We start from the raw sequence: 27,628 nt of genomic DNA on the forward strand, positions 1-27,628 counted from the left end.
AAGCTGAGTTAGTCTGGAGTGTTCTTAGCCATGTTTCATGAAAGTCGGTCCACTATGTCGCGGAGTTTTTTTGATGATCTCTGAGGAGTATGTACCAAAATGTGTGTGGATTATGCTTAATAAGTAAAAGTTTCAAATATTGTCGGAGTAGAGAAGACAGAGAAGTATTCTTGTTTACTCGCGAGTATTCATATTTAGTCTAACCATTAGAACAAGAACCTTATGGTATAGTTTTTACCGTGAGTTACGCGGGGTAATCTCAACTGGTACATAATTTAAATTAATTGAAATATTTCCATCAATTTGTTTTTTATCATGCAGAAATGTCTGCGAGCGGTATAACATATTTTTAAATTAAAGGAAAAATGGAAAAATTCACACCTCCGGCAGGACTCGAACCTGCGACCTCTGGCCTTACCGGGGCCATGGTCCCTTTAACTTAAAAAAAAAAAATATATTTCGTATATTTCGTCGTCATTTCAGTCGAGATTTTCCCCTGTATTTTACAGTAAAAGGACTTGAAAGACTTAAACTACTTAACACAATACAAACCTAATCCATACTAATATTATAAATGGGCAAGTGTATGTGTCTGTTTGTTTGTCCGTCTTTCACGGCCAAACGGAGCGACAAATTGACGTGATTTTTTTAAGTGGAGATAGCTGAAGAGATGGAGAGTGACATAGGCTACTTATTGTCTCTTTCTAACCCCCCACTTCCCTAAAATGGGGGGTGGAAGTTTGTATGGAGCATTTCAATTTTCGATTTACTTGCTAGTATAATATAAACATAATACTTGCAGAAAATCCTTCAAATAGTCCGTAACAAACCACAATACCTTCTTGCTAACCGCTTCACTTAAGTTTGCTGAATCTTTCCGCCTAAGCTTTCTCTCGAACAACTTAAACTGTGAACAAATCCTTGTCGGACATTGCGGGGTCCCACGGGACTTTACTGTATATAACCTAACCACGAAATTAAAAATTTGAAAAAACCCTTGACAGTAGACCGATTTTCATGAAACACGGCTAAGAACACTCCCGACTAACTCAGCTTTCAGACAAAAAGACTAAATCTAAATCGGCTCATCCGTTCGGGAGCTACGATGCCACAGACAAACACACACACAGACAGACATACAAACAAACAAACTTGTCAAACTTATAACACCCCTTCGTTTTTGCGTCGGGGGTTAAAAACAAATAGTATAATAACATTTATTTTGTACAAAAAATATTTTGTTTACATTTACAACATTACACTTTTTTCAAATAGGATTTTGTTTTGTATTATTGAACAGGGTGCATTTTTGAAATTTCAATTTTTATTTATACCTGTTGCATTCTTTAAAAATACCTGTACACACGGACAGTGAGACAGACGTAGGTACATGAAAAACTTTATAGTTATGCCCTTATGGGCTTCATTCTTACTATTTTAGCAACGAAAGTCTAAAAATTTTTGCCATTGTCTACGGAACCCTCAAAACTCCCTCCAAACCCTCTATCCTCCTCCATGATGGAATGTGATGTGATGAATACCTTAACGTTGTTATCGCAGAGGCCCGCGCGTTATCATAATTCGATCCGACAAAACGGAAGGCTGTGTAAGGCAGAGGGAGTCAAAATCTATGGAACAGCTATTTTTTACGAGAGAGTAAATAAATCTGCATTGCTTCGGATCGGTCGGACAGACAGACGGACGGACGGACGGACGGACGGACGGACGGACGGACGGACGGACGGACGGACGGACGGACAGACAGACAGACAGACAGACAGACAGACAGACAGACAGACAGACAGACGGACAGACGGACGGACGGACGGACGGACGGATGGACAGACGGACAGACAGAAAATATTGTGTTTTATAAGCTAGATGGCGAAGTGAAAAATTTTCTTTCGCTTCCAGAAACCTAGACCCCAGAACTAGTATTAAGTACAGCTGTATTAGGCCAGGGGCTCAATTCGGCATGGCGAATTTGACGTTTCACGTTGACTCTCAAATGATAGTGGATTGGATCACGGGTTGTCGAATACGTGCAGCTGTCATCTGGATTGGTACTAGGTTGGGACTAGAGCTCAGGCAATGTACCGGATAAAATTTTTGTAACATTTATTTTTGATGGAGTATTTTTTAAGTTTTGAGTATTTTAAAAGAACGGACTTCTATCTTTGAAATAAATAACATATGACATTTTTATCACCTCGTATCTCCATTTTCACTGTTACTTGAAGTAAAATGTTTTTTTGCTAATAGACGGTCGTCGTCGTGCCAGCTACACCAAAAAATATTTAAAAAAAATATTGCTTAAAAATATGTTAGTTGATTAATCTCTTTGACTCAAAACTTCGCGATACGTCCGAGCCTTTCTAACAAAAAGATAAAATATTCACAAATAACACCTATTTGTAGAAATCCTAAGCACGGCAAACGATTAAATTCCCTTTTTTGGGTCAAACTTGTAATACTGGCAATACTTTTGGTACACACTTTTGGTCTGCATTTTGCTAACGTGTCACGACTCTAGTATTGATTCTACTTTGATTTTACTCTTGTGTCAAAGTGACAGAATGAGATTGCAATTCGAATCATCATATCATTACAAAGATATGAATTGCGTAATTTTACACGAATTTAATCTCTCATGGCCTGACAATACGAACCAAGGCATGCGTTCTCCTGAATGGCACAGTATATAGACTTTTTTGTCGGTGGGTATGGCCGCCATGTTTGGTTTATGACACTTAGACGGGGATTTTGTCGTACCAAAGAGTAAATTGCAAGTTTTTTTCGGCACAACTTGGTTACTCTACTCGTCGCAAGATGGCGTTGGCATTATTAAAATAAACAAGAATGACGTGCATTTGCGTCGGTGTAGACCCATCATGAAAACGTAGATATGAAAATTTTATATTTAAAAAAAAGCTAACGTGACATAAATTTGACAAATGTCTAAAAGAAATATAGTATCTTCTGTGTAATATCTTCTTCCGTGCACGTGTGATTTATTGTTTAGTCAATTTAAATATCACTCTAAGTAAGAACTGTTAGACAAAACACGTAGCATAATTGTATATTTCAATATATCACAGCCATACATTTTTATATTCTTTCAGGTGATTCAGCTTACCCACAGAGGCAAACACTACTGATGGATGCACTGACTTTTGGATGCACCTGTAGGATCTCCAGAAGCTCGTTATACCGCTTTACAAGTTCGAGCCCGCAACTGTATAGAGCGGTGTTTTGGGCGACTAAAAATCAGTTGGTAGTGTTTGTCGTCAATGGAGAAACTGCACTACAAGCCAGCAGCGGCAGCTAAGATCGTTAAAACGTGTTGTGTGCTTGACAATATAGCTAACAAAGCGAATTGTGAACTGCCTCCGCTGAACCGACACGAAGAACAGGAGCAGCAGCAGGAGCAGAGATTAGCGGCGGAGTTTGACGCCCGTCAGCAGAATGCTGATATTTATTTGGCAATGGCTCCTGACAGGTGTTGGCTAAACAAAGAGCTGCAGCTGGGTCGCGCTGCTCGTCAAGCGCTTGTCCGGCAGTTAGCAAATTATGTAAGTAGTTATGGTAGGTCTATTTCAGTTTATAGTTAAGGTGAGCCAAAAAAGCTATATTTTAAGTTCACATCTTAACCATTAGTATAATTATCATTAATTTCATTACAGAACCCATTTTTTCCTAACTTTTGTGTCGTCATGGGAGTGTCGTAAATTAGGTTTCGGGGCTGCTGATTTCAAAATTAATGTTCAATTTGGAATCTGACATTTGACACAAATTCGTCATGGGTATTGCTATATTATATTAGTATAATCAAGAACCATTTAATACTGGACTGACATAGCCCATACAAAAAAGCGTACCCCTAAAAAAAAGCTCAATTTTTGGTTCAAAACTAGATGGCATTGTTTTGCAACCCGGGAGTTGAAAAAAACATAATTTCACCTATATTTTTACTTGTTTTTAGGGTTCCGTAGTCAACTAGGAACCCTTATAGTTTCGCCATGTCTTTCTGTCCGTCCGTCCGTCCGTCCGCGGATAATCTTAGTAACCGTTAGCACTAGAAAGCTGAAATTTGGTACCAATATGTATATCAATCACGCCAGCAAAGTGCAAAAATAAAAATTGGAAAAAAATATTTTATTAATTTGCCCCCCTACATGTAAAGTGGGGTTTGATATTTTTTTTCATTCCAACCCTAACGTGTGATATATTGTTGGGCAGGTATTTAAAAATGAATAAGGGTTTACTAAGATCATTTTTTGATAATGTTAATATTTTCGGAAATAATCGCTCCTAAAGGAAAAAAATGTGCGTCCCCTCTAACTTTTGAACCATAAGTTTAAAAAATATGAAAAAAATCACAAAAGTAGAACTTTATAAGGACTTTCTAGGAAAATTATTTTGAACTTGATAGGTTCAGTAGTTTTTGAGAAAAATACGGAAAACTACGGAACCCTACACTGAGCGTGGCCCGACACGCTCTTGGCCGGTTTTTCCATTTAAATCCTTCCGACATCCGATATCGGATCGGATAAAAACGGACTAAGACAATAGATACTGTATCCCATCAAAAACAAAACTTGTAAAAACACCAAGTCTTCGCAACTCAGTTTGTTCGCGCCCTTTTCATTCATTATCATTCATATCGTCCATTCCGTTCGCTCTTCCTTATGATAGGTTCAACCTCATTTTTATTTGTCGTGTCACCCGCCGTTTTGCCGACCTTCTTAAAAAATATAAGAAAATACGTCAATCTGCTAAACTAAAAGACATTCGATGTCAATGTGAAAAAATATCCGCAACGATGAATAAAGTTATAATTATTAATTAAATAAATAACGATTCGCGAGTGTACACAAGAAAGAGTGAACCAAGTAAATATTCGAAAGGGTGGCCGCCCGCTGAACTGTCGAGAAAACAACAGCAGTAAGTTCGGCACGCATCAATTACCATAATTTTATTTTTCCGTTTTATTTTATTTTATATTACAATAGTTCGTCAGGAACTACGTAATCGCTGGTCCTTCAACACAGTTCTTCTGGCGTAAAAAAGAGTTGAGATCCCTGTAATACCAAGTCGGTTAATTTATTCAGTCCCTAATACTTAAAGGACCTTCTGCCATAAATTATTACGTAGTTTACTAATAGCTATACTTTCGTATTTTGCATTTCTCATGATGCGTCGAATAGCATTCAAATGTATAAGATGAAAACTCGACTCGACGCCGCTCGATTCCGCATATGTGGAAGCCAGGCTTTATGGAAAAAGTAGGTTTTTGTGACAACTACCAATAAGATTTTGCCAGGGAGACTAGAGATAAGGAGGAAAGTCTGTCGAAGTAGAACAGTCGCAAAAATGACCGGCTGAACCTTTATAATTGCAGTTACAAATATCTCCGCTTGGAGCGCATGTCTCGCTCAATGATCAGCGATGTGAGATGACATCAGACGTTCTTTTCTCTAGGCTAATTTCGTCAGTCTGAGCAAGTCAAGACGTAGTCCCGTGGTAGTGCGCTGGCTTCGTACGCAGATGTTCTCGGGTTCAATTCTGACAACAATCTTTGTTTTTTTTTTTTATATACATTTATTTTCTTTTTGTGTATTTTATTTGTGTTTATTTATTGTTTTATTCATACAAATGTTAAATTAAGCCCTTTTACATTGTTTGCCCCATCTTAGGATTCTTCAGTAATGTTGTAAGTCTTGCAAATGAAATTTAAAAAAGTTGTAACAAAACAAAAAAATATTTTTGGACATTAAAAAAATAAAATAATTCAAGAAAAATATTAGTAGAAAAAAATAATAAAGGTCTCACCAGGATTTGAACCCGGGATCCCTTGCTCCGTAGGCGGGGTCACTCACTACCGAGAAGGCAAAGAGATTGTCAAACCCTTATGCACCTGCGATTGCAGCGCCACCTATCTTTTCTTTTATATGTGCACTTCTGATACTTAAAGAGGTTGCTCCTTTATTTCTATTCTTCATGGATTTTGCACATTCAAAAATCTTTAAATAATACTCAACTCGTTTCGGTCGCACTCGTACAAATATAGGATTGGTGCGAGCGAGACGGAGATTGATTGTCAACATGATATCTATCATAATCATAAACACTATTCGAAATGGCCTCATTTAAAATATAAATTTGAAATATATTGAAAGTAATATTACTAATCATTGACGTCACGCTCAAAATGAAAGCGATAGAAAATTTGACAGTATGGTACTCTTTTGGATGACTGTCATAATTCAAAATAAGAACGATGCCGATGGCTTGCGTTGTAAACAGGGACTGAAACATGACACGGGCCCCTAGCGTCATCTACACCGTGTTTCACTTAACACTAAAAACCTGAAAACAGTTTGTTCAGAATCGAGAGTAGAATCGATTGAGCTATATCTTGATGGGGGTAATATTTTTATTTAAATTAGTATTATTAATTATTTTTTACGTGCCCATTCTATTGTACTCGTAATACAACATTGTGTATATCGCATTGCTAAGAGGTTGTTTACCTTTTTTCAGTATTTAGGGGTATTAATACTGGCTGGTTACTTGGACGATTTTTTTTCCGCTACTAGTTTGACGTTGTTTGTCAGTTTAATCTTAATGTTTATCATAAGTCATAACAAATTGAACTCGTACCTAATTACAACCTTGTCATTTTGAATATTGAGTTTATTTGCTTACTGCGATTACCTGTCCAATTTGAAGTTTACTGTGACAAAGCTTTAAAGTGTTTTAGAGTGACATCTTAGCTGTCTATTGGTAAACCTTATGTCGTTGCAGTAACGTACACAAATAAATAGTGTTATGGTTTATGATGGTAGTTAGCAATTACTTTATTGAGTGTAGAGCTAAAAGTCAAGTAGAGCTGTACAGAAAATTAAAAATTCAATAAAAAAAAAAGTAACGATCAGATTAAAAGATGAATACTCTAGATGAGTTTAAAAAAATAAAAATCAGTTGGGGTGTCTGAGGTTTTGAGTGATACCGGAAACACCGTGTATATACTTTTTACTGTATCATTTGTAATGCCGTTGAACTACCGCGTGCGTATTTTTAGGGTTCCGTAGTCAACTAGGAACCCTTATAGTTTCGCCATGTCTGTCTGTCCGTCCGTCCGTCCGTCCGTCCGTCCGTCCGTCCGTCCGCGGATAATCTCAGTAACCGTTAGCACTAGAAAGCTGAAATTTGGTACCAATATGTATATCAATCACGCCAACAAAGTGCAAAAATAAAAAATGGAAAAAAATGTTTTATTAGGGTACCCCCCCTACATGTAAAGTGGGGGCTGATATTTTTTTTCATTCCAACCCCAACGTGTGATATATTGTTGGATAGGTATTAAAAAATGAATAAGGGTTTACTAAGATCGCTTTTTGATAATATTAATATTTTCGTAAATAATCGCTCCTAAAGGAAAAAAATGTGCGTCCCCCCCTCTAACTTTTGAACCATATGTTTAAAAAATATGAAAAAAATCACAAAAGTAGAACTTTATAAATACTTTCTAGGAAAATTGTTTTGAACTTGATAGGTTCAGTAGTTTTTGAGAAAAATACAGAAAACTACGGAACCCTACACTGAGCGTGGCCCGACACGCTCTTGGCCGGTTTTTTTTAACACGTTCACTGCGAAACAGGTCATTCTGACCCTGTTCTGGACTTCCCCTGGTGCGGCGACAGAAATGCGCAACTTTACCCTGGTGCGAAGCCCATATCATTGTTATATTTTATTATTTTTATATAGTCAAGTATACGTTTATATTTATCATTTTACACTCTATTTGACAGCATATAAATTAATAAACAGGTCACATATGTCCTGTTCGCACCAGTCTTAGACTTTTGTTATTCAGTGCGGAACAGGGCCTTTAATGACCTGTTACGCACGACCTTGTATAGCACTGGAGCAAAGTGCAAAATGCATTAGTGTTGTTACCATATTATCAATCCACACGTTATTTTGTGGTGAAAAAATGTGTTTCGATTGTTTTAAATGAAATTCGTTAAATACAATATAACGCTTTTATACGCAAAACGCTTACAATTTTGCTAAATATTATTACGTAAAAATATATTGTAAAAAGTTCAAATTGCTTGATGCAAAATATTTACTAAAATTTCTAAAAATCGTTTTTTAAATAATCATCATCATTCCCTTGCCCTTTTCCCATTATTTGAGGTCGGCGCAGCAGATCATCTTCCTCCATTTCTCTCTATCAGCCGTCATTTCCATACTAATACCTTTCACTCTCATATCGTTGTTCACACATTCCATCCATCTTTTCTTAGGCCTTCCACTACCATTGTATCCATCCACTTTCATATTTACCACTCGTTTTATTCATATTCATATTCATATTCTTTATTATATTTATAATATAACATGTCACATAATAAACATTATACAATTTAGTTATTAACTGTAAATGGGTTAATATATACTTTATTAGGTTACTAACTATTTAAAAATTCTTCATAACTATAGAACGTGTGCTCAAGAAGCCAACGTTTCAGTTTTGACTTAAAGCCAGAGAGAGAAGTAGCTGAGGTGACTGTGTCGGGCAGTTTTATAACATTGCTTTCATCCCTCCGCATTACATGCCCATACCATGCTAATCTACTTCCTCTCAATTTCTCTGTCACTGGCGCTACTTTCAGGCTTCCTCTTATATACTCATTCCGAATCCTATCCAGTCTTGTCACACCACACATCCATCGCAACATTCTCATTTCATTCACATGCAGTCTTCTCTCATCATTCGTCTTGGTGGCCCAGCACTCACTTCCATACAGGACGACAGGTCGGATAACTGATTTATAAATTTTCCCCTTCAGCCTGAGAGGCATTCGGGGATCACAGGTTGTGCCTGTAACCTGTCGCCATTTCATCCATCCTGCATTAATCCTGTGCTGAACTGCTCTGTCGATCTCGCCATCTCCCTGAATGAGAGAACCCAGGTACTTGAAATCCGAGCAGGTAGGCAATATTTCGCCATCTAGTGTCATGGCAACAGGGGCGGAAAGACCGCCGAAGTCACAGTAAAGATACTCTGTTTTGGATCTACTGATCTTCAAGCCAACATTTTCCAGCCTCTGTTGCCACTTCGCTAACCTGCCTTGTACCTCGAGTCCCTCTTCTCCGACAAGCACGATGTCGTCGGCAAAGAGCATGCACCAGGGTGCCTCTTCCTGCATGTCCGACGTCAGAGCATCCATTATAAGCACGAAGAGGTATGGGCTCAATGCCGAGCCCTGGTGCAAACCCACAGCCACACCGATGCTGTCAGTAGTTCCAGCAGCGGATCGAACACGCGTACAAGACGATCTGTACATAGCACGGATTAGCTCTACATACTTCCCAGGCATACCTTTCTCTTTCAAGGCCCACCACAAAACCTCACGGGGAACCCGATCGTAAGCCTTTTCCAGGTCGACAAAAACCATGTGCAGATTTTTATGTGCGCGCCTGTACTTTTCGCACAGTTGGCGTAAGGCGAAAATGGCATCTGTCGTACCTCGACCGGGCATAAATCCGAATTGATTTTGCGTTATTTCACACTCTTCTCTCATTATTCTCTCTATTATCCTCTCCCAGACCTTCATGGTATGTGACATGAGCTTTATTCCTCGATAATTATTGCAATTTTGGACGTCTCCTTTGTTTTTAAATATTGGTACCAGCGTACTACTGCACCACTCGTCAGGTATGCGTTCCTCATGCAACAACTTACCGAAGAATACACTCAGCCATTTCCATCCATCCGCACTCAACAACTTCCATACTTCAACTGGTATTCCATCCGGGCCCACGGCTTTTCCATTCTTCATATTTCTTACAGCCATTTTCACTTCTTCCACAATAATCTCCCTAACAAGGCCCAGATTCAATGGTGGATTTTCAAGCACACCATTCCATTCATTTTCTTCATTCATCAACTTTTCAAAATATTTCTTCCATCGTTCTTTTATGCTTTCATCATCAGTCAGAATCTTCCCAGAATCATCTTTTATACATTTAACTTGCGAAATATCTCTTCCATTCCTTTCTCGAGCCCTTGCAATTTGGTAATGGAATAATTATTAACAACACTAACACTAATTAGTAACACTCTTAGTGACATCTAGCGACATAGATTGACGGCTGCCAGCTGGGGTACGGTATTTAGTATGGACTCTGCTGGTCCTGTATTAAATGGTTCTTGGTATAATGTAAAATACCCCATAATGGACGGTGATACCATTATGGACAAATCCTTAAAAATAATAATTTGAAATTAGTTCCTAAAAATTGACGGCATTGTACCATAAACAAGAGTAATAGAGCTGCTTAATTTTGACGTTTAATTTAATTCGGTTATTTCTGAAGGATTTGGCGGCTAGATAAAAGTCATCAGTTTACTGAAAAAAAATATTAGTAAAAATTCTCATTAAATAAGGTTGCTAAGAGAGTAGAGTTCGTGTATAAATTAATAAAAAAAATAATACTCGGTGTAAACTTGAATGAGTTTTACTTACTGTATTAACCATGAGATAAGGTATAAAACATACTAGTTTGTTACTCCAAAGATATAAAGAAATTGTGTTATTTTGCGAGTGTCCATAACTGGACCCGGAAAACTGCGTACCTCCGTTCCGTGGACAAGGAACAATTTACAAAAACCAAAATTTACAAGAAACAATCCTATGTTAAAATAACCCAAACTAATTTTATTTGGGGTATATAAAATTGTCTCATTGAGTATTAGTTTGCTTTAAATGTAAATTTTTAAACTTATTTCACCGTTCATAATGGGGGATCCATTACTGGAGAACTGCCGTCCATGATTGAAGAAAAAGCACCTTGCTTTAATTTGTTAATTATGAAGAAACCAATAGGAGTATCTATTCTGCAATGCGCTGGAAATGTAAAAGAAAGATAAGACATTCAAGTTTCACAGTCACACGTTTAGCGGTAGAATTTTTACATGTTTCAGTGAAATATCGAAAATAGGCAAAATTTCATCTTAAACTGTCCATGATTGGGCCCGTTACCTTATAGTCGTTGGATAAGTTCGGTTCGGTACAAAACTTTTTTCTCTACACTTAAATAGGTTTGTAAAAAAGTTTTCGAATAAAAGTGACGTTATTCTAAAACAAATTTAAAAAAACCGGTCAAGTGCGAGTCGGAATCGCCCACCGAGGGTTCCGTACAAACTTTCAAACTCCCCAGTTAAAATAATCTCACGTTTTCACATACCTCTAACGACTTGACTAGAAGACAAAAGTATAGGTACTAATGAGCATTATTGTGTATAGCGCCATCTCTCGGTGAATTCGCTAACTAATTTGCGCGACCATATTAGTATGTTGTTTTTTCAGGGATTATTCTTTATAATGTTAACAGATTTAAACAATTTTTACTTTATTGGAAAGAATTTGATTTACGTAACATCTCGTATTAATTTGAAGTACTATATACATCCGCAAAGGTGGGTAAATTAAAAGTAAAAATCTGAAAAGTTTTTTGTGAATTAAAAAAAAGGTTTTCAAGATACAAACACGATTATATTTTTCCTGTAATATTTAGCATAAAACAAATGTTTCCTAAAATTTTCATAATTTTTCGTTGGTAAACTTCGGAGATAAGGGGGGGAACGGTATTTTTTTTACATTTTCCTTCAAAATTCTTTTTTTTTCCACAACAAAAATTTTTAAAAAAATAGTTTATTTACGTTCAATTTGAGCTCTTTCTAACGATACCCCACTTGACCTAGTAACTTGAAATTTACAGTTTGCCCCCTTTCATTTTGGCCATGTTCTACAATTAAAATTAATAAATTAAAAAAAATTATATGTTCTATTTGTAGAGGTTCACAATGTTCACAACTATTCCAAATTTCAAGTTGATAGCATTAGTAGTTCTCGAGATATTTAGGAATGTGACAGACGGACAGACAGACGGACAGAGTCGCACCATAAGGGTTCCTGTTGTACCTTTTTGGTACGGAACCCTAAAAATAATATTGCGCTACCTCTTTCTTAGTTTGCCCCTTCTATTCGGGCCCCGTAACGCCTAGGGTTCTGTTGCCTACGTATTGACTTATTGAGGTGGCGTTCTTTTGTGACATGTCGAAACCTGCGCTGTTCTGATGTTGGAATCCATGAAGAGTTGAGGGATTTTTTAGCAACTCAAGCATTTTCTCTTGTAAATTAACACTAATTAACTTGTAAATTTATTTTTTATGTTACAGTGATTCTTCATCGGACCAAGGCCGATTTGTCCAGGACCAATTTTCGGATCTCCTGGGCTTCCTGGAACAAGGACTAGTGATTGTTTCGAGGAGCTGTCATGGTGTTGGCTCTTGATATTTTATCGTGAAACGCAGGTATCCTTTCAATTGCTAGTTTTTCAATTCCACATTCGACGTTCAAATACAACTTTGCCCCCTTGTATAACAAATAACTATTACTGCCAAGTGCCAAGCCCTTTGCACACGCCAATGGTTGGAAACTTCTGATTTATTCGTGATCATTATTATTGCAGATTTAATGATGAAGGCGCGTCGGAACCCAAACGTCAAGAATCGCCGACGTTCACAGAAGCAGCTACAATGAGCGGAGAATCTGAGAGCCAGGTAATAAGTTTAACAAAATTGAAAATATCTGTGTATCTACAATGCCAACAATAGAGGAAATATGCATCATCTATTTTTGACTGTAATGACAGCATGTCAAAATACAAATTTGAATTAATCTTTGTCAAGGTCATGCATTTAAGGGTTAAATTTATAAAAATAAAAGCTTGAATTCATAAAAAAATACTGAACTGATTAGTTGAAAAGAGTTATGTCCCTTTTTTAACAGACTTTTTTTATCGAAAATAAAGGAGGTTATATAATTATTAGGGTTCATGTTTTTCTTTAACTTTACCGCCGCTCCAAATCTCAAGGAAGGGGGTTCTCAATTCGTCTGTATTTTTTTTGGTTTTAGGGTTCCGTACCAAAAAGGTACAAAAGGAACCTGTTCCGTCGAGGAACAGAGATTTTTAGTTTTAATTTCTTTTCTTGATATAGTTATTTCATTTTCATACATACAAGGCAACACAATTTTGAAAGAATACTTTTTTTCATGTATATGTAGCACAGTTTTTTGGAGCTGGCAATTACAGAAGTCCCAAAGCGACTTTCCGGTGCGCCTGCCACGGCACCTGGCGGATATATAGAAAAAACTCTCTCTTCGACCGTGCGAGCGCCATGATCTGCGCTCCCGTTATTACGAATTAAAAAATAGTTATCGGTGCACCGGCGCGACACAAACGTGAAAATTGACATTTTAAGTGATATTCCGACCAGTGACCTAAGCTTCCGTTTATATGTGACAATCGTTTTAGTGTGAGGATTTTCCCAAAGTGTTTCCACGTGGCCCCACAAGCGCCTCTGGACAAATGTAAGTAGCCTCACCAATTAAACGCCGCTACATATAGTTTTTTGATCCGTTCGATCCGGATTTTTCTTTCTCACGTTGTGTTGCCCGTGTATTTTGCGGTATTACGTACCCATCATTCCAATTACATACGTTTGTAGTTCAATTTTTCATTGTAATTTCCGCCATCTTTGCTCACGGCAAAATGGTACCGAATCCTACAGACGGTGTCGAAACCGACACATCGTGTATGACACAAGATTTATTCGAGCGAGATCTAATTCTCGACGAATTAAAACGAACATTACAGTTCGCAGCAACGAATATAGAACAATTTCGTTCAAGAACTTCCGATTTAACAGCGCACCAGCGAAAGTTTACCAAAATTCAAACTAAGATCGAAAAGGCATTAATTAAGTCTAATAGCTTCAACAAAGAAGCCAACATTAAGATTCGAAATGATTTCAACGATTTATATTACGCGATAGTTACGCATTTAAATAACCTAAAGGAGGTAGATGTAGAAAAGCGGCGAGCGAGCCGCATTCCTGTGCCTAGCCAACACGACACGTTTATGAACGACCGTCGAAACTTGCCTAAATTGTCGCTTCCTGAATTTCACGGTGAACCTACGGGCTGGCCCGCCTTTTTCGACTTATTTCAATCGTTGGTCCACAACAACAATGCCTACACTGACGCGGAAAAGTTTAGGTATTTACTACTTTCGGTTAAAAACGAACCATTTAATTTAATTAAATCAATTCCCATAACGGAAAGTAATTATTCAATTGCGATCGATGTTCTAAAATCCCGTTATGACAACAAACGCATTATTGCGTCACAACATCTAGATAAATTATTCGACATCGATTCTTGTTCCGCGCGCTCATCTGCTGTTGCTATGCGAAATTTGCTTAATGTTTACCACGAAAATATTAAAGCACTTGAAGTTTTGGAGTTTCCGGTTAAAGAATGGGACTTCGTTCTGTTAAATTTATTATTACGTAAAATTCCCGTTAATACGCGAAAAGAATATGAACGTTCTTTAACCAACCCAAGTGAAATACCTAAAGTCCAAACCTTAATAACATTCTTAGAGCGCGAACTTACGGCGGAACAGATGATTACAATTTCCCATATACAGTCCACAAAAAATAATTCCTTAAGTACAACAAATAAAAATAATTTAATTTCAAATCAAATGACACCTAAAAGGGTTTTTATCACAAATACTTCGCCAGACCAAACTCGACCGTATGTCGATACGAATAAGGTTCGATCTTGCGTGAAGTGCAAAGGCTTCCATTCACTTCACAAATGTTTAGAATTTTTAAATTTGTCTACTAAAGATAGATTCACATTTGTTCAAACAAATAACATTTGTTATAATTGTTTATGTTCCGGACATGACTTACGTAATTGTAAATCAAGTTTTAAGTGTCGTAAGTGCAATAAGAAGCACCACACCTTAATTCATTTAGATTCGGACCTTACGCGTACGCGACCCTTCCCGGCGAACAATGAAGCCGCGGAACTAGTTGCCGTCTCGCTCGCTCTAACGGAGCAGTCGCAGCCCGGCGCGGGCGCTGTCCCGAGCCCATCAGCTGTTCACGGCGTGAATCAAAATAATCTAGGTTTAGGTATTGAGCCTCATACGGTGTTACTGTCAACTGCGTTGGTTGACCTTTATTACGAAGGTAATAAAATTGCTACAATTCGTTGTATGTTAGACGGGGGCTCACAAGCAGCTCTTATTACTGAATCGTGTATGCAACGATTAAATTTACCGCGACGAAATGTCAGCGAGCCGTTGGTAGGTGTCGGTGATTTACCGCTCAACCCTAGGGGTACCTTCGTGTGCTCAATTTCGCCCAAGGGCAAACAAAGTCCAAGTATTCCTTTGGAGGCTACTATTTTGTCAAAATTAACCCGTCAAATGCCTAGTGTACCACTAGCACCGTACGGGGAATGGCCTCATTTGCAAGGGCTCGCTCTAGCCGACCCTGAATTTCATAAACCTCAGCCGGTTGACATGATACTTGGCGAGGACATTTTCATGGATGTCATTCGCGAGGGTATAGTCAGGGGTAAACCTGGCACACCCACCGCAATCAATAGTGTATTTGGTTATTTACTAGGGGGTAAAGTCAACTTTACTTCTAACATTTCGACTCCACGCCATACTTGTTTTACGTCGTTCGACAACGACAATCTCGAGAAGTTTTGGGAGCTGGAGTCAGTTCCAGAGATGCGGAGTTACACTCCCGAAGAAAAGCTATGCGAATCCTTTTTCCAAAAGACGCATACGCGCGAAGAGACAGGGCGATACATAGTTGCTCTGCCATTCAAGCCCGATGCACCGCCCCTCGGCGAGTCTCGGCAAATTGCTCTAGCACGTTTCCACAAACTGGAATACCGTCTAGAACGAAACCCCCAGCTGAAGGCGGAGTATCACGCGTGCCTCCAGGAGTATGTGGATCTTAACCACATGGAGCTCGCGGACGATAACCCCCCCGCTGGCGCGAGTTATTACATCCCGCACCACTCGGTGTCGGTAGGTACCGTTACTTTCGGTATCAGTAGTTCCCCTTATCTCGCCTTGCGCACAATTAAACAGCTCGCGCATGACGAAGCCGAGCGTTTCCCGCTCGCCTCGCCAGTCCTCCTAAATGACATGTTCGTCGACGATGTGGTGACCGGCGCAGATACCTTAGCCGAAGCCCTCAACCTGCAGCAGGAGCTGATAGGTATTTGTGCCACGGCCGGGTTCGAATTGCGAAAGTGGCAAAGTAACTCGCCAGCCATTCTCGCTGCCACGCGACCGACAGAGTTTCATGGTGAGCGGCGCGAAAATGTTCATTTTGCCGAAATGGAAAATGACAAAGGGGTCAAGGTCCTTGGACTTCAATGGAATCCAAGATCTGACGCATTTAGTTTCAAAGTTCAAAGTTCTTCGCAGGCCTGTACAAAGCGGGCGATTCTTTCCGAAATTGCAAAAATTTACGACCCCCTCGGGTTATTATCTCCGGTGACATTGTTTGCCAAACATTTAATTCAATTGCTATGGTTAGCCAAAATTTCCTGGGACTCAGAACCCCTATCGATATTATTAACTCATGGACGAGTTTTATTAACGAGCTACCGCTCCTATCGCAAATTTCTTTTCCTCGTCATATTTTCAATACTGACGACTTCGATTCAATCGAAATTCACGGATTTGCCGACGCAAGCAAAATTGCATACGCAGCATGTGTTTATATACGTCTGACGGACAACACCGGGCGAGTTCAAACCTATTTAGTCATGGCTAAAAGTCGCGTTGCACCTCTTCGGGTATGCCTTACTATACCTAGAATGGAATTGATGGGTTGTGTAATCCTATCAAAATTAATTGAAAGAGTTATGCATCTTTACGGTGGTCACATTCACCCCGATCAAGTGTACGCATGGTCTGACAGTTCCGTCGTGCTCGCGTGGCTTCAGTCACCCCCGCACGAATGGAAAACGTTTGTCTCGAACCGCACTAGTGAGATTTTGTCCCGTGTCCCGGCGCGCTGTTGGCGTCACGTCCCGTCAGCTGATAACAGCGCTGACCCGGCGTCTCGCGGTCTGCTCCCCGCCGCGCTCGTACAAAATGACTTGTGGTTCCATGGTCCTACATGGCTCCAACAAAGTCGCGACTCCTGGCCTATATCAAAACCGGTGGTAAACACGAACGAGGAAAAACGCAATACACATGACTCGGCAAGTCTTAGTTATGCATGTGTGTCCACATTGCCTCCTTCCCCGGACGACGACACTCTTATAACGCGATTTTCGTCGCTAGGTAAATTAGTTCGCGTCACGGCAGTCATATTTCGTTTCTACAATAAATGCAGGAAACATAAACAAACATTCCCAAAGTACGTCACCGTACCAGAGTACAATTTTGCATTAAATCGACTAATATTGATTACACAACAAAAAGTGTTCGAAGACGACATTAAAAGGATTTCGTCAAATAAACTTCCGTCAATTCGTTTGCGGCGTCTCACGCCCATGTTAGATAGGGATGGTTTGTTACGCGTCGGCGGACGTATTCACAAATCACTTTTACCTTTTGAATCAAAACATCAATTGATTTTACCTAAAAGACATCCTCTTACAAATCTTATTATTGACGATGCGCATATAAAGGAACTACATGCCGGTTCGCAGTGCGTGCAAAACTCGCTCTTACAGCGATACTGGATTATCTCTGGTCGTGATATTGTTCGCCTCCGCGTACATCGTTGTATCAAATGCTTCCGCGCTCGACCGACTCGCTGCCAGCCGCGCATAGGAATGTTACCCTCGGTTCGGCTACGCCCCGCACGTGTGTTTAGTAAAACGTCTTGTGACTTTTGTGGGCCATTCTACGTACGCGCTAATAAGGTTCGTAATGCAAAAATAATAAAATGTTACGTTGCAGTTTTCGTATGTATGAGCGTTAAAGCTGTACATCTTGAGTTAGTTTCCGAACTTTCCACGGAAGGTTTTTTAGCTGCGTTGCGACGTTTCACGTCCCGTCGAGGATATTGTACGGATATATATACCGATTGCGGACGTAACTTTGTTGGTTGTAATAATTACCTTCAAGAGTTATATACTTTTTTACGTAATGATTCGGTCATGAGTGCCCTTAATCAACAAACTTTAAAACAAGGATTAACTTGGCATTTTCAACCACCTTATGCTAGTCATTTCGGTGGATTATTTGAAGCGGCTGTTAAGAGTTTCAAAACTCATTTACATCGCGTAATAGGTACACAAACGCAAACATATGATTGTATGCACACTTTGACGTGTCAAATCGAAGCTGTATTAAACAGTCGTCCGCTCTGCGTTCTAAGTTCGGACTCCGCGGATCCTTTACCTCTTACGCCGGCCCATTTCTTAATCGGTGAGCCCTTAACGGCCCTACCGGACGTTTCTCTGATAGACGAGAACCCTAATCGTCTTACACGTTGGCGCTGGATACAGCAAGCTGTCCAGCATTTCTGGCGTCGATGGAGTCGTGAATATCTCCATCAACTGCAACAAAGTACAAAGTGGCTTCAAGACCGCGGTCCCGCCGTTCGTGAAGGTACTGTTGTTGTGGTATGCGACGACCACCTGCCGCCGCTGCAGTGGAAACTCGCGCGCGTTCATGCTGTCCATCCGGGCAGCGATCAAGTTATTCGCGTCGTAACATTGAAAAGCGGGAACACGTTGTTCAAACGACCTGTTGTGAAGGTCTGTCCCTTACCTTTAGAATAAACTTATACAATCGTTACGACTCTTAATGTTAAGTTAAATATAAGTTTCATAAAATATTTTGGTATACTTTCGTATAGTTTCTTTTTTTTATTTCTTTTAAAAGTCACTCCGTGTCTTTTAAGGTGAGCGGCATGTTCCGTCGAGGAACAGAGATTTTTAGTTTTAATTTCTTTTCTTGATATAGTTATTTCATTTTCATACATACAAGGCAACACAATTTTGAAAGAATACTTTTTTTCATGTATATGTAGCACAGTTTTTTGGAGCTGGCAATTACAGAAGTCCCAAAGCGACTTTCCGGTGCGCCTGCCACGGCACCTGGCGGATATATAGAAAAAACTCTCTCTTCGACCGTGCGAGCGCCATGATCTGCGCTCCCGTTATTACGAATTAAAAAATAGTTATCGGTGCACCGGCGCGACACAAACGTGAAAATTGACATTTTAAGTGATATTCCGACCAGTGACCTAAGCTTCCGTTTATATGTGACAATCGTTTTAGTGTGAGGATTTTCCCAAAGTGTTTCCACGTGGCCCCACAAGCGCCTCTGGACAAATGTAAGTAGCCTCACCAATTAAACGCCGCTACAGAACCTTTATGGTCCCACTCTGTCCGTATGTCTGTCTGTCTGTCATATTTCTAAATATCTCGAGAACTAGGTAATTTTGCTATCGATTTGAAATTTGGAACAGGTATGAACATTTTTAACTTCTAATGGCAAACTGTAAATCATGTCAAGCTACTACGTCAAGTGGGGTATCGTATGAAAAAGCTCAAATTGTACATATCAAAACTATTTTTAACCGCCGCCTCAAATCTGTCAAGGAAGGAAGGTTCTAGGGATGGTCAGAGGGCGCTGCGAGTCCTTGTATAGATTACTCATATGAGAGATAATTTCGACCTCAGCATCTGTGACCTGGGTGGCCGAGCGGAAATAGGCATCTGCCGCGATTGCAGGGTACGTTGGTTCGATTCCAGCCTCAGGCACTGGAGGCCTTGGTCACTTTTTCTTTCATATGTGTAATTTATTTCGGTTTTAAAAACTAATCAGATTTAAAATTCAATTTAACCACCCTTGCGGATTTTATCGAACAGTTCGAACTACAAATGAATACGAGATTATATGTAAAAAAAATCTCTTCTAAATTAAGATTAAACTATGCAAATGAGTTAACATTAAGAAATAATTATCCCTGAAAAACTAACATACTAAACAGGTCGCGCAAATTAGTTAGCGAATTCACCGATACCTATAGGTAATTATAGTCAAATCTTTAAAGTTATAGGTACATATATGAGATACATGAGATTATTTTAACTTTTGTAAGTTTGTACGGATACTACTCAGTGGGCCAGTCCGACTCGCACTTGACCGGTTTCTTTATGTTGTCGATTTCTCCGTTGTTACAGGACCGATTTCATTTTTTTTTTATTGAATGTATATATGTATACAGATTTGAGATTAGTCCTATTTTTATCAAAACCCAGTTCTGATGATGGGATCCTGGAGAAATCAAGGCAACTCCTCGAATCTTGAAGGCATACATGTGGTGATTTTTGTGTTTTTATAAGAACAGCATGCATATACGTACGGAACAGTGACATTTGGTGCAGTGGAACTGCTGATGATGGTCAGAACGGAACTCCTCAAGTCTGAAAGGCACACTCATAGTGACTTTGGTATTTTTATAAGAACAGCATGCATTTATGTTCAGAACAGTGGAACTCAGTGCAATGGAACTGATGATGATGGAAATGGATCAGAATGGAACTCCTCAAATCTGCACGGCACACTTACAATGAATTTGGTATTTATATGAGAATAGCTTTAATTTAAGTACATTCATAACAGTGACATTTGGTGCAGTGGAACTGCTGATGATGGTCATAAAGGAACTCCTCAAATCTGGACGACACACTTATAGTGACTTAATTTAGTATTATTATAAGAACAGTATGCATTTACGTTCAGAACAGTGGTCGCGTTAGAGCTCGCGGGTTCGAACCCCGGATCGCACTAATGAGGTTTTTGGAATTTATGTGCGAAATGTCATTTGATATTTGCCAGTAGCTTTTCGCTGAAGGACAGCATCGTGAGGAAACCGGGTAATCCTAATAAAGCCCTAATTACCCATCGGGTTGGAAGGTCAGATGGAAGTCGCTTTCGTTAAACTAGTGCCTACGCCAAATCTTGGGATTGATTGTCAAAGCAGACCCCAGGCTCCCAAAGACCATAACTTTAATTTATTCAGGTATACATATATTGGTTTTTGTGTTATTATAAGAACAGCATGCGTTTACGTACGGTCGACTACAAAGAGATGTATACACTTTTTCAGCTTCTTGCATCGTAATAAGGTGAGAAATGGATACATCTCTTTGTAGTCGACCGTACCGAACAGTGACATTTAGTGCAGTGGAACTGCTGATGATGATCAGAACGGAACTACTCAAATTTGAACGAGACACTTATTATGACTTTGGTTTTAGGATTCCGTACCTCAAAAAGGAAAAACGGAACCCTCATAGGATCACTCGTGCGCCTGTCTGTCCGTCTGTCACAGCCTATTTTCTCCAAAATTACTTGAGTTTGGGGTTGGTGCAGTGGAACTGCTTATGATGATCAGAACGAAACTTCTCAAAGACGACACAAAAGGATCTTTGTTTGCTAAGCATATTGAGTTTTTAACTCAAATTTTGTCAAACTCGATTTCTTATAGGTAGTCGGATATTGGATTCATGACGAATTGAGGGAACTCCTTAAACCTTAACGGTAGGTATACGTTATTGATGTATTCATTTGTATTTCCATCAAATAACCAGACATTGAAAGCAGTTTTAAAAAATACACATTTCTACACAACATGGAACTTGACTGTACTTAAAATAAATTATTTAATACCATGCACGAAATAAAGCATCAGATAAATATAAGGAAAACATGGATAGAAGTTATTTTTAAATACAAATTCTATTTAATTCGTCAGGTAGAAATATATAAAGTAAATGAGTTGAACGTGACGTCACTCAATTCGATTTCATATTAGCAAAACGTTAAAATTCGTTTTGACAGTTCTTAAAGGGAAGCTGATTTGACTAGGAGGCAAGTAGCCTATTCAACATTCGTAAGTACCTTTCACCAGAACTCCAAAAGCGGCGGTTTTTTAGGGTTCCGTACCAAAAAGGTACAAAAGGAACCTTTATGGTGCCGTTCCGTCCGTCTTGTGTGTCCGTCCGTCTGTCACATAACTTAATATCTCGAGAACTACTTATATTACGGCTTTTTAACCGGAGCTACAGTCCGGTCTGGGAGAAAGCGAAAGCGCAACTTGGCATGTATTAAGTGCAAAATAGCAATAGAGTGCGATGAAAAAACATTTTCCCCCTCACTAGCTCGGAAACACGTGTTTTGTCCTTTAATACCAGCGGGTAAAAACGCATTTTATCCACTAGTGGGTAAAGTAATTTGACCTTGAATAAAGTCAAATTAACTGCTTTAAAATTGATAAATGTAGGTGAATCTAGTAATAAAGATGATTTACCACCTGTGGAACTACTGGAAGCAGTGATAAACGCATTTTTTGCGTTGTAGTTTCCTCGCTATAGTGAGGGGAAAGTTTTGTGTTACACTCGGGTGCAAATGTATTTTACTTCTCGTGTTTTAAAACACGCAAGTTTAGAGTTCTATTCTCGAACCACTCACTTCGCTCGTGGTTCAACTATAGAATCCTTTCACTTGCTCATTTTTCAATTCCACACTCGGCGTTAAAATACAACTTTGCCCCCTAGCATAACAAATAACTGTTAATTAATGTTCATTGACTATATCACCATTATTACAGGAATGCGGAGCACCTTGCTACTACTAAAATGGAGAACCCGGACCTGTTAGCGACATGGAACTGACCAGGACCGTCGTGGGCTCCTCATGTGCCACCCCCGGATACCTTTTCTGATTGTGGTGTTTACAGTACAGTAGTGTACATATTCATGAAAAAAAAATTGTAGGTACTTTTTTTACATTTTTAAAAAACGCACTCTGCATGGTTTTGGAGTTTCGACTTCGTGCTAGATAAAAACCCCCAGGCAAGAGCAAACAATTTTTTTTCCTAGCCTATATTTGTGACCCACTGCAAAGGCCTCTCTTTTCTTCCGCCACCCATCACGTTTTGCCGCCTGCTTCGGCTAGCCGCAGCAAAATACGTCGAGGTCATCTCGCCTCGTTTTTTTTGGTCTACCTCTGCCCCGACTAGTCGGGTGGTGTCCAGTTAGCAAACTATACACCCTGTTTCTATTTTAAATTATATGTGTTGTATTCTTTTCTTGTACAATAAAGTGTTTACTTACTTACTTTTTTGAATTCCGTTAACTTTAAGGGAAGGTTCTTTAGATTAAATACGATTAATTTCTCAAAATAGCTAGCGTCTTGACTGTTACGTTTACCGAGTTTGAAAAAATAATAGTTATTTGTTTTACAAGGGGGCAAAGTAGTTGTTTAACTGGACGTGCCAATATTGATACCTGAGCAAGGGAAAGATTTCAATATTGAACCGCGAGCGTAGCGAGTGGTTCAAAAAGTGGAATCTTGAGCGTTGCGAGGGTATCGAGGCACGAAGGTAAAAGGAACTTTGCCACCGACTATATATATAGAGCAGCGAAGTGGTCCAATGATAGCAACCTTCCCCTTATAACTCTTTCATTAGATTTTTATAATATTAGGTAAAAGACATGGAGACAGCCAATTTTTGGCTTCACTTTTTAACGTGCTAATTCTATAGAGCCAGGTTTCTGGGCTCTCTGGTGATTCTGTGTTTTAAACACATCTTTAGAATAAAGCTTTACCTTATGTCAAAAAAGTATTTTATTTGAATAAAGGTATTTTGAAGATACCTATTTTGCATTTTGTATTTCAAATACCTTTTTCTAAAACTATTTTGTATTTTTATTTGAAATAGGTAAAAAACCAAAGTATTTGCATTTTGTATTTAAATACATTGCTGGAGAGCATCACTTTGTTTTTCTGTCAATGAAAAGAAGAATATAGTAACTATGTATGAAGTCCATGTAGAGGCACTGCGTTTCAATATTAAGTATCAGTGTGAGATAAGATTTTTCAAAATAATAGTCACGATATTTGTTTAATTTGATAGTCACGTGTATTTAAATTGTAGTAAGTATCTACATTAGTTCAGAGTTTATTGCTGGGTGTGGCCATACTGTAGATAGAGCTCTTTCTTGTACTGTGCCCTTAGGTTCCCCCTTTGTAATAATTGCAGTGGTTCTTCAAATCATACATGCGGTAAATAATGCGGTCGTGGCACGGAATATCTACTAGCTGAAGAAGAGTTACTGCCAAAGTAAAATGTGTAATCACAGTGCCTATACTGCTATCTCTCGACACAGGCTTAAAACTTTTGAACCACAGTTTTGAAAATTTGACCCATATTCTTAGCTTGATATGAGTTAAAGTGTAAAATACTAATATTGGCGCCATCTAGTCGAGCACCCCCCAAAGGTGTAAAGCCATCTAAGCCACCGTACCTTTTTCTTTATAGTTCTGAGTTTGGCCGTTTTCTTCCTATCTGTCTATACGGAGTTATATAATTGTCTTCCCCTGTTGTAAATAGCAATAGTAACAATAGTTGTGGAGTATACAGATGTATGCGACTAAATAAATGTACAAATGTGTTCTGTGACACAAACATTTAAGACATCAAATAAAGTTTAACGAAGCTTGTTCAGTTGTTTTATTGGGCATATTCTATTATCGTCCCATTAATGCAAATACCGACTAAGTGACTTTTTGACGAAATCGAGTTTTTAGCACCTATAGAATAAGGTTTTCAAGGGCTACAATATGTTAAAACCCATGTATTGATACGACGCTGCATTCAAAAGATAGCTTCCGCATAAAGTTACTTAATGGTCAATTTGTTGCATTATAAACTGCCAGAATGTAATATGAATATTTAATATAAACTTTTATGCTTTATCCGCCAAGTAGAACCTTTTAATGGTGTATAGTGTTTTTTTGCATTTAAAAATTTTGTTAAAGTAGCCATCTTATGTTCTACAAAAAAGTTTAATGTGTACATATTTGATTTTTGCAAATAAAACTATCAACAAAATTCTTTATTTTAAGTCAGGCTAAATACACCAAATGTCTTTAAGATGTTTTTCCAGAAGATGTTTGTTTACAAACATCAGCAATTTCATTCTACCAAAAAGTTGTATAGGGACTATAATTGGTTTTGCATGTGGTGTGACGAAGGAAAGGATAACGGTCTATTACTGCAAATACCGACTATGTGTAAATAGGCGATTTTGAGATAATGCGGTTTGAAAGTTTGAAGGCACGTTTTATATGAAAACATGAAGAAATTTACGTTATGTGTATGGCATTTTAAACCCTATATTTTTTTGTTTACTACTTTGTCGTATATATATTCAGAATGTATTTAGTTGACGATCAAATACGATTTAATGAAACAGTCGAATACCTACTTAGTTGGTTTTTCCTGTAGAAATAAATGTTTGCATATTTCTCTTCTTTATACATAATTATAACCCAATGTTTGTATTAAATAAAGCTTCGTTTTTCATACGATGTTCTACAACCTAAATGAGTTTTTTCTGAAATATACCGGGTAATAATTATAAGTTAGCCAGTAAGCTAATATAGTCAGTAGTTTTTAAGAATATTGTACGCTCGAAATGGGCACTGTTGATACTGTATTTCCTGTATATCATACCATCTTATGTACACAGTTAACAATGAATAAACTTTACTTTACTTACTAGCATACCTACGGTACGAGTAGACTTCAGATGTCACAACTGTGTACCACTTCACCAACTGCAGTATTAAGTGGTTGAAACCACTCATGGTACCCTTTAGGTATTAAATCTCTGTCACAAAGGCTGAATAAAGTCTTGAGGACACTTAGGTGGAGTCGAGGCACGTCGAATCGAGCCCTGCATACATTTACAATGAACGATGAATCCGATTCGACGCGTCGCTAATGGACGTAGTTTCATAAGAAATGCAGAAGGCGAATTAATGAGATTCGACTCGGCGAGCTTAGTGGGCACTAGGCTTAAGTTCATGTCGAGATCTGGACGTAGCACAAGGCAAGAAAATCAACGCCACAAATTAAACTCCAGTTCAGTAGAACCACCTCAAACCTCTTAATGTATCATATCATATTTCTATCTCGGTCTAAAGCTCGATAAACAACTAGCTATCTCTGCGTTCAAGAAAATGGACTTACGCAGACTTTTTGACAAAGGTATCGTAACTAAATAGTACCATGAGTGCTTCCAATCACTTAATACCTAGTTAGTCTAGCATTGTCAGCCGTGTTACGGACGTGTTTGTATCCAATTCCACCAGCGATGAAGATGTTGTTTAATAACTTTTTATCACTCTTGCGCAGTAAGTGTGCAATCGCACGAAGGCGTATCAGGAGTAAAAGAAAAAACTTTTTCCCAAAAGAGTGTTTAAATTTGTATTTTGGACTACCATAAATACTTTTTTATCTTTTTATTGCAAGTGTGATGAAAAACACTGCGTGTAACTGGGGGCGTAAGAATATTGCAAACATGATTGCTTTAAATCGCCCCAGAAACCTATGTAATTACCGTTACACATTACTTTTTCTTACTTATTACCTCATCTACGCCTACATTTTAGTGACTTTGGCGTAAATACTACAAAACTTTAAATAAACTATTACTTCAGGTTATTGAGCGTACAAAAACTATTTACCTATACTAAATGTAACAGTGTAGATAGTGAAATTTCGAACATAAATTATGGCGGACTTCGGATTGCTGAGACAGTGAACTAGTATGTAGTAAGTACCTATGCATATTATGCTATTACCCAAAAACGCATTAACCGATTTGTAAAATTCTTTTTGTGATTTCAAGGGAATGCTATTGCGTTACTTCTTGTTAAATTTTACTGAAATCGGTTAAAGTATTTTGTGAAAAATCTCCTAAAACCGGTTGAAGAGGATTTTTTTCAAAATTTTTTTTTGAGAATAACTCTTCAAAACCATAAATAAAGTATTATTAATGGTTAGTAATGTTAAAAAACTTTTTATTACAAATGTACCAGTTAAATTAACAATGATAAGTGAAGTTTTGTAACATAAAATTAGAGCAGCTATATTTCCTGCAACTAAAACCGCCTATGTCATTGAGAATATTTAATATATTTTGAAATAAGTTCAAAACTTTTGTATATTTTTTCTTTTTTTGCAAATCATAAGTAAAGTGTATTAAAAGCAAAGCTTAATCAAAGGGAAACACTGCTTTATATGTATTAATAAGAGAAATATACAAATTTTTATTTCTACAGGAAAAACCAACTAAGTTTGCTACTATTTTTTTTAAATCGTAGTTTTATCGGCAATCAAATCAAGCCTGGATATTGTTTACGATTAAGTATTAAACAACACAATACGGGCTGTAGAATGCTGTATACAAATAGTAATTTTTTTCATGTTTTCATATGAAATCGTACCTTCAAACATTAAAATCGCATTATCTCAAAATCACTTTTTTGCACATAGTCGGTATTTGCAGTAAGGGGACGTATTTACGATCGAATGCAAAAGTATCTCCAAATGTGGTGTTACCATAGGTACAATATTTTGTGTTGTAGAATTAATTTGCCAGTGTAAAATACTAACGCAACAAAGAGTTTGCACATTTTTGTCAATATTTTTGTAGGTAAGTGCGTACTATACTTTGTCAAACAAGTGTGTCAGTAAACAAGAACAAAGAAAACTATATGCATCCTTTTCTTTAGGGTGCTATAAAAATACAACTGTATTTGTATATCGGCAGCAATATTGTGGGCATGGCAATCACATTGAATTTTAAGCGTAGCGAGGGATTTCGATAATAGTAGGTAT

The 27,628-nt window shown here is 38.2% G+C and overlaps 1 protein-coding gene across 3 annotated transcripts; it reads left to right on the forward strand.

Annotated features, from left to right (window-relative positions):
- The first annotated feature begins 2,926 nt into the window (after positions 1-2,926).
- Positions 2,927-23,273, forward strand: LOC125224830. 3 transcript variants are annotated; one of them, XR_007176925.1, is made up of 4 exons: positions 3,076-3,572; positions 12,257-12,391; positions 12,550-12,640; positions 22,547-23,273. XR_007176925.1 is itself a non-coding variant. In XM_048128305.1 (2 exons), exon 2 carries the CDS (start codon positions 3,291-3,293, stop codon positions 3,609-3,611), a length of 321 nt encoding a protein of 106 aa, XP_047984262.1. In that variant the 5' UTR covers positions 2,927-3,043; positions 3,123-3,290; the 3' UTR covers positions 3,612-4,035. The 3 variants fall into 3 exon arrangements, 2 of the variants coding, with proteins under 2 accessions (XP_047984262.1, XP_047984263.1); XM_048128305.1 differs by lacking the exons at positions 12,257-12,391; positions 12,550-12,640; positions 22,547-23,273 and adding an exon at positions 2,927-3,043 and having other exon boundaries at positions 3,123-4,035; XM_048128306.1 differs by lacking the exons at positions 12,257-12,391; positions 12,550-12,640.
- Positions 23,274-27,628: the final 4,355 nt, after the last annotated feature.

Source organism: Leguminivora glycinivorella, chromosome 3 (assembly GCF_023078275.1).
Source record: "Leguminivora glycinivorella isolate SPB_JAAS2020 chromosome 3, LegGlyc_1.1, whole genome shotgun sequence".
NCBI lineage: Eukaryota > Metazoa > Arthropoda > Insecta > Lepidoptera > Tortricidae > Leguminivora > Leguminivora glycinivorella.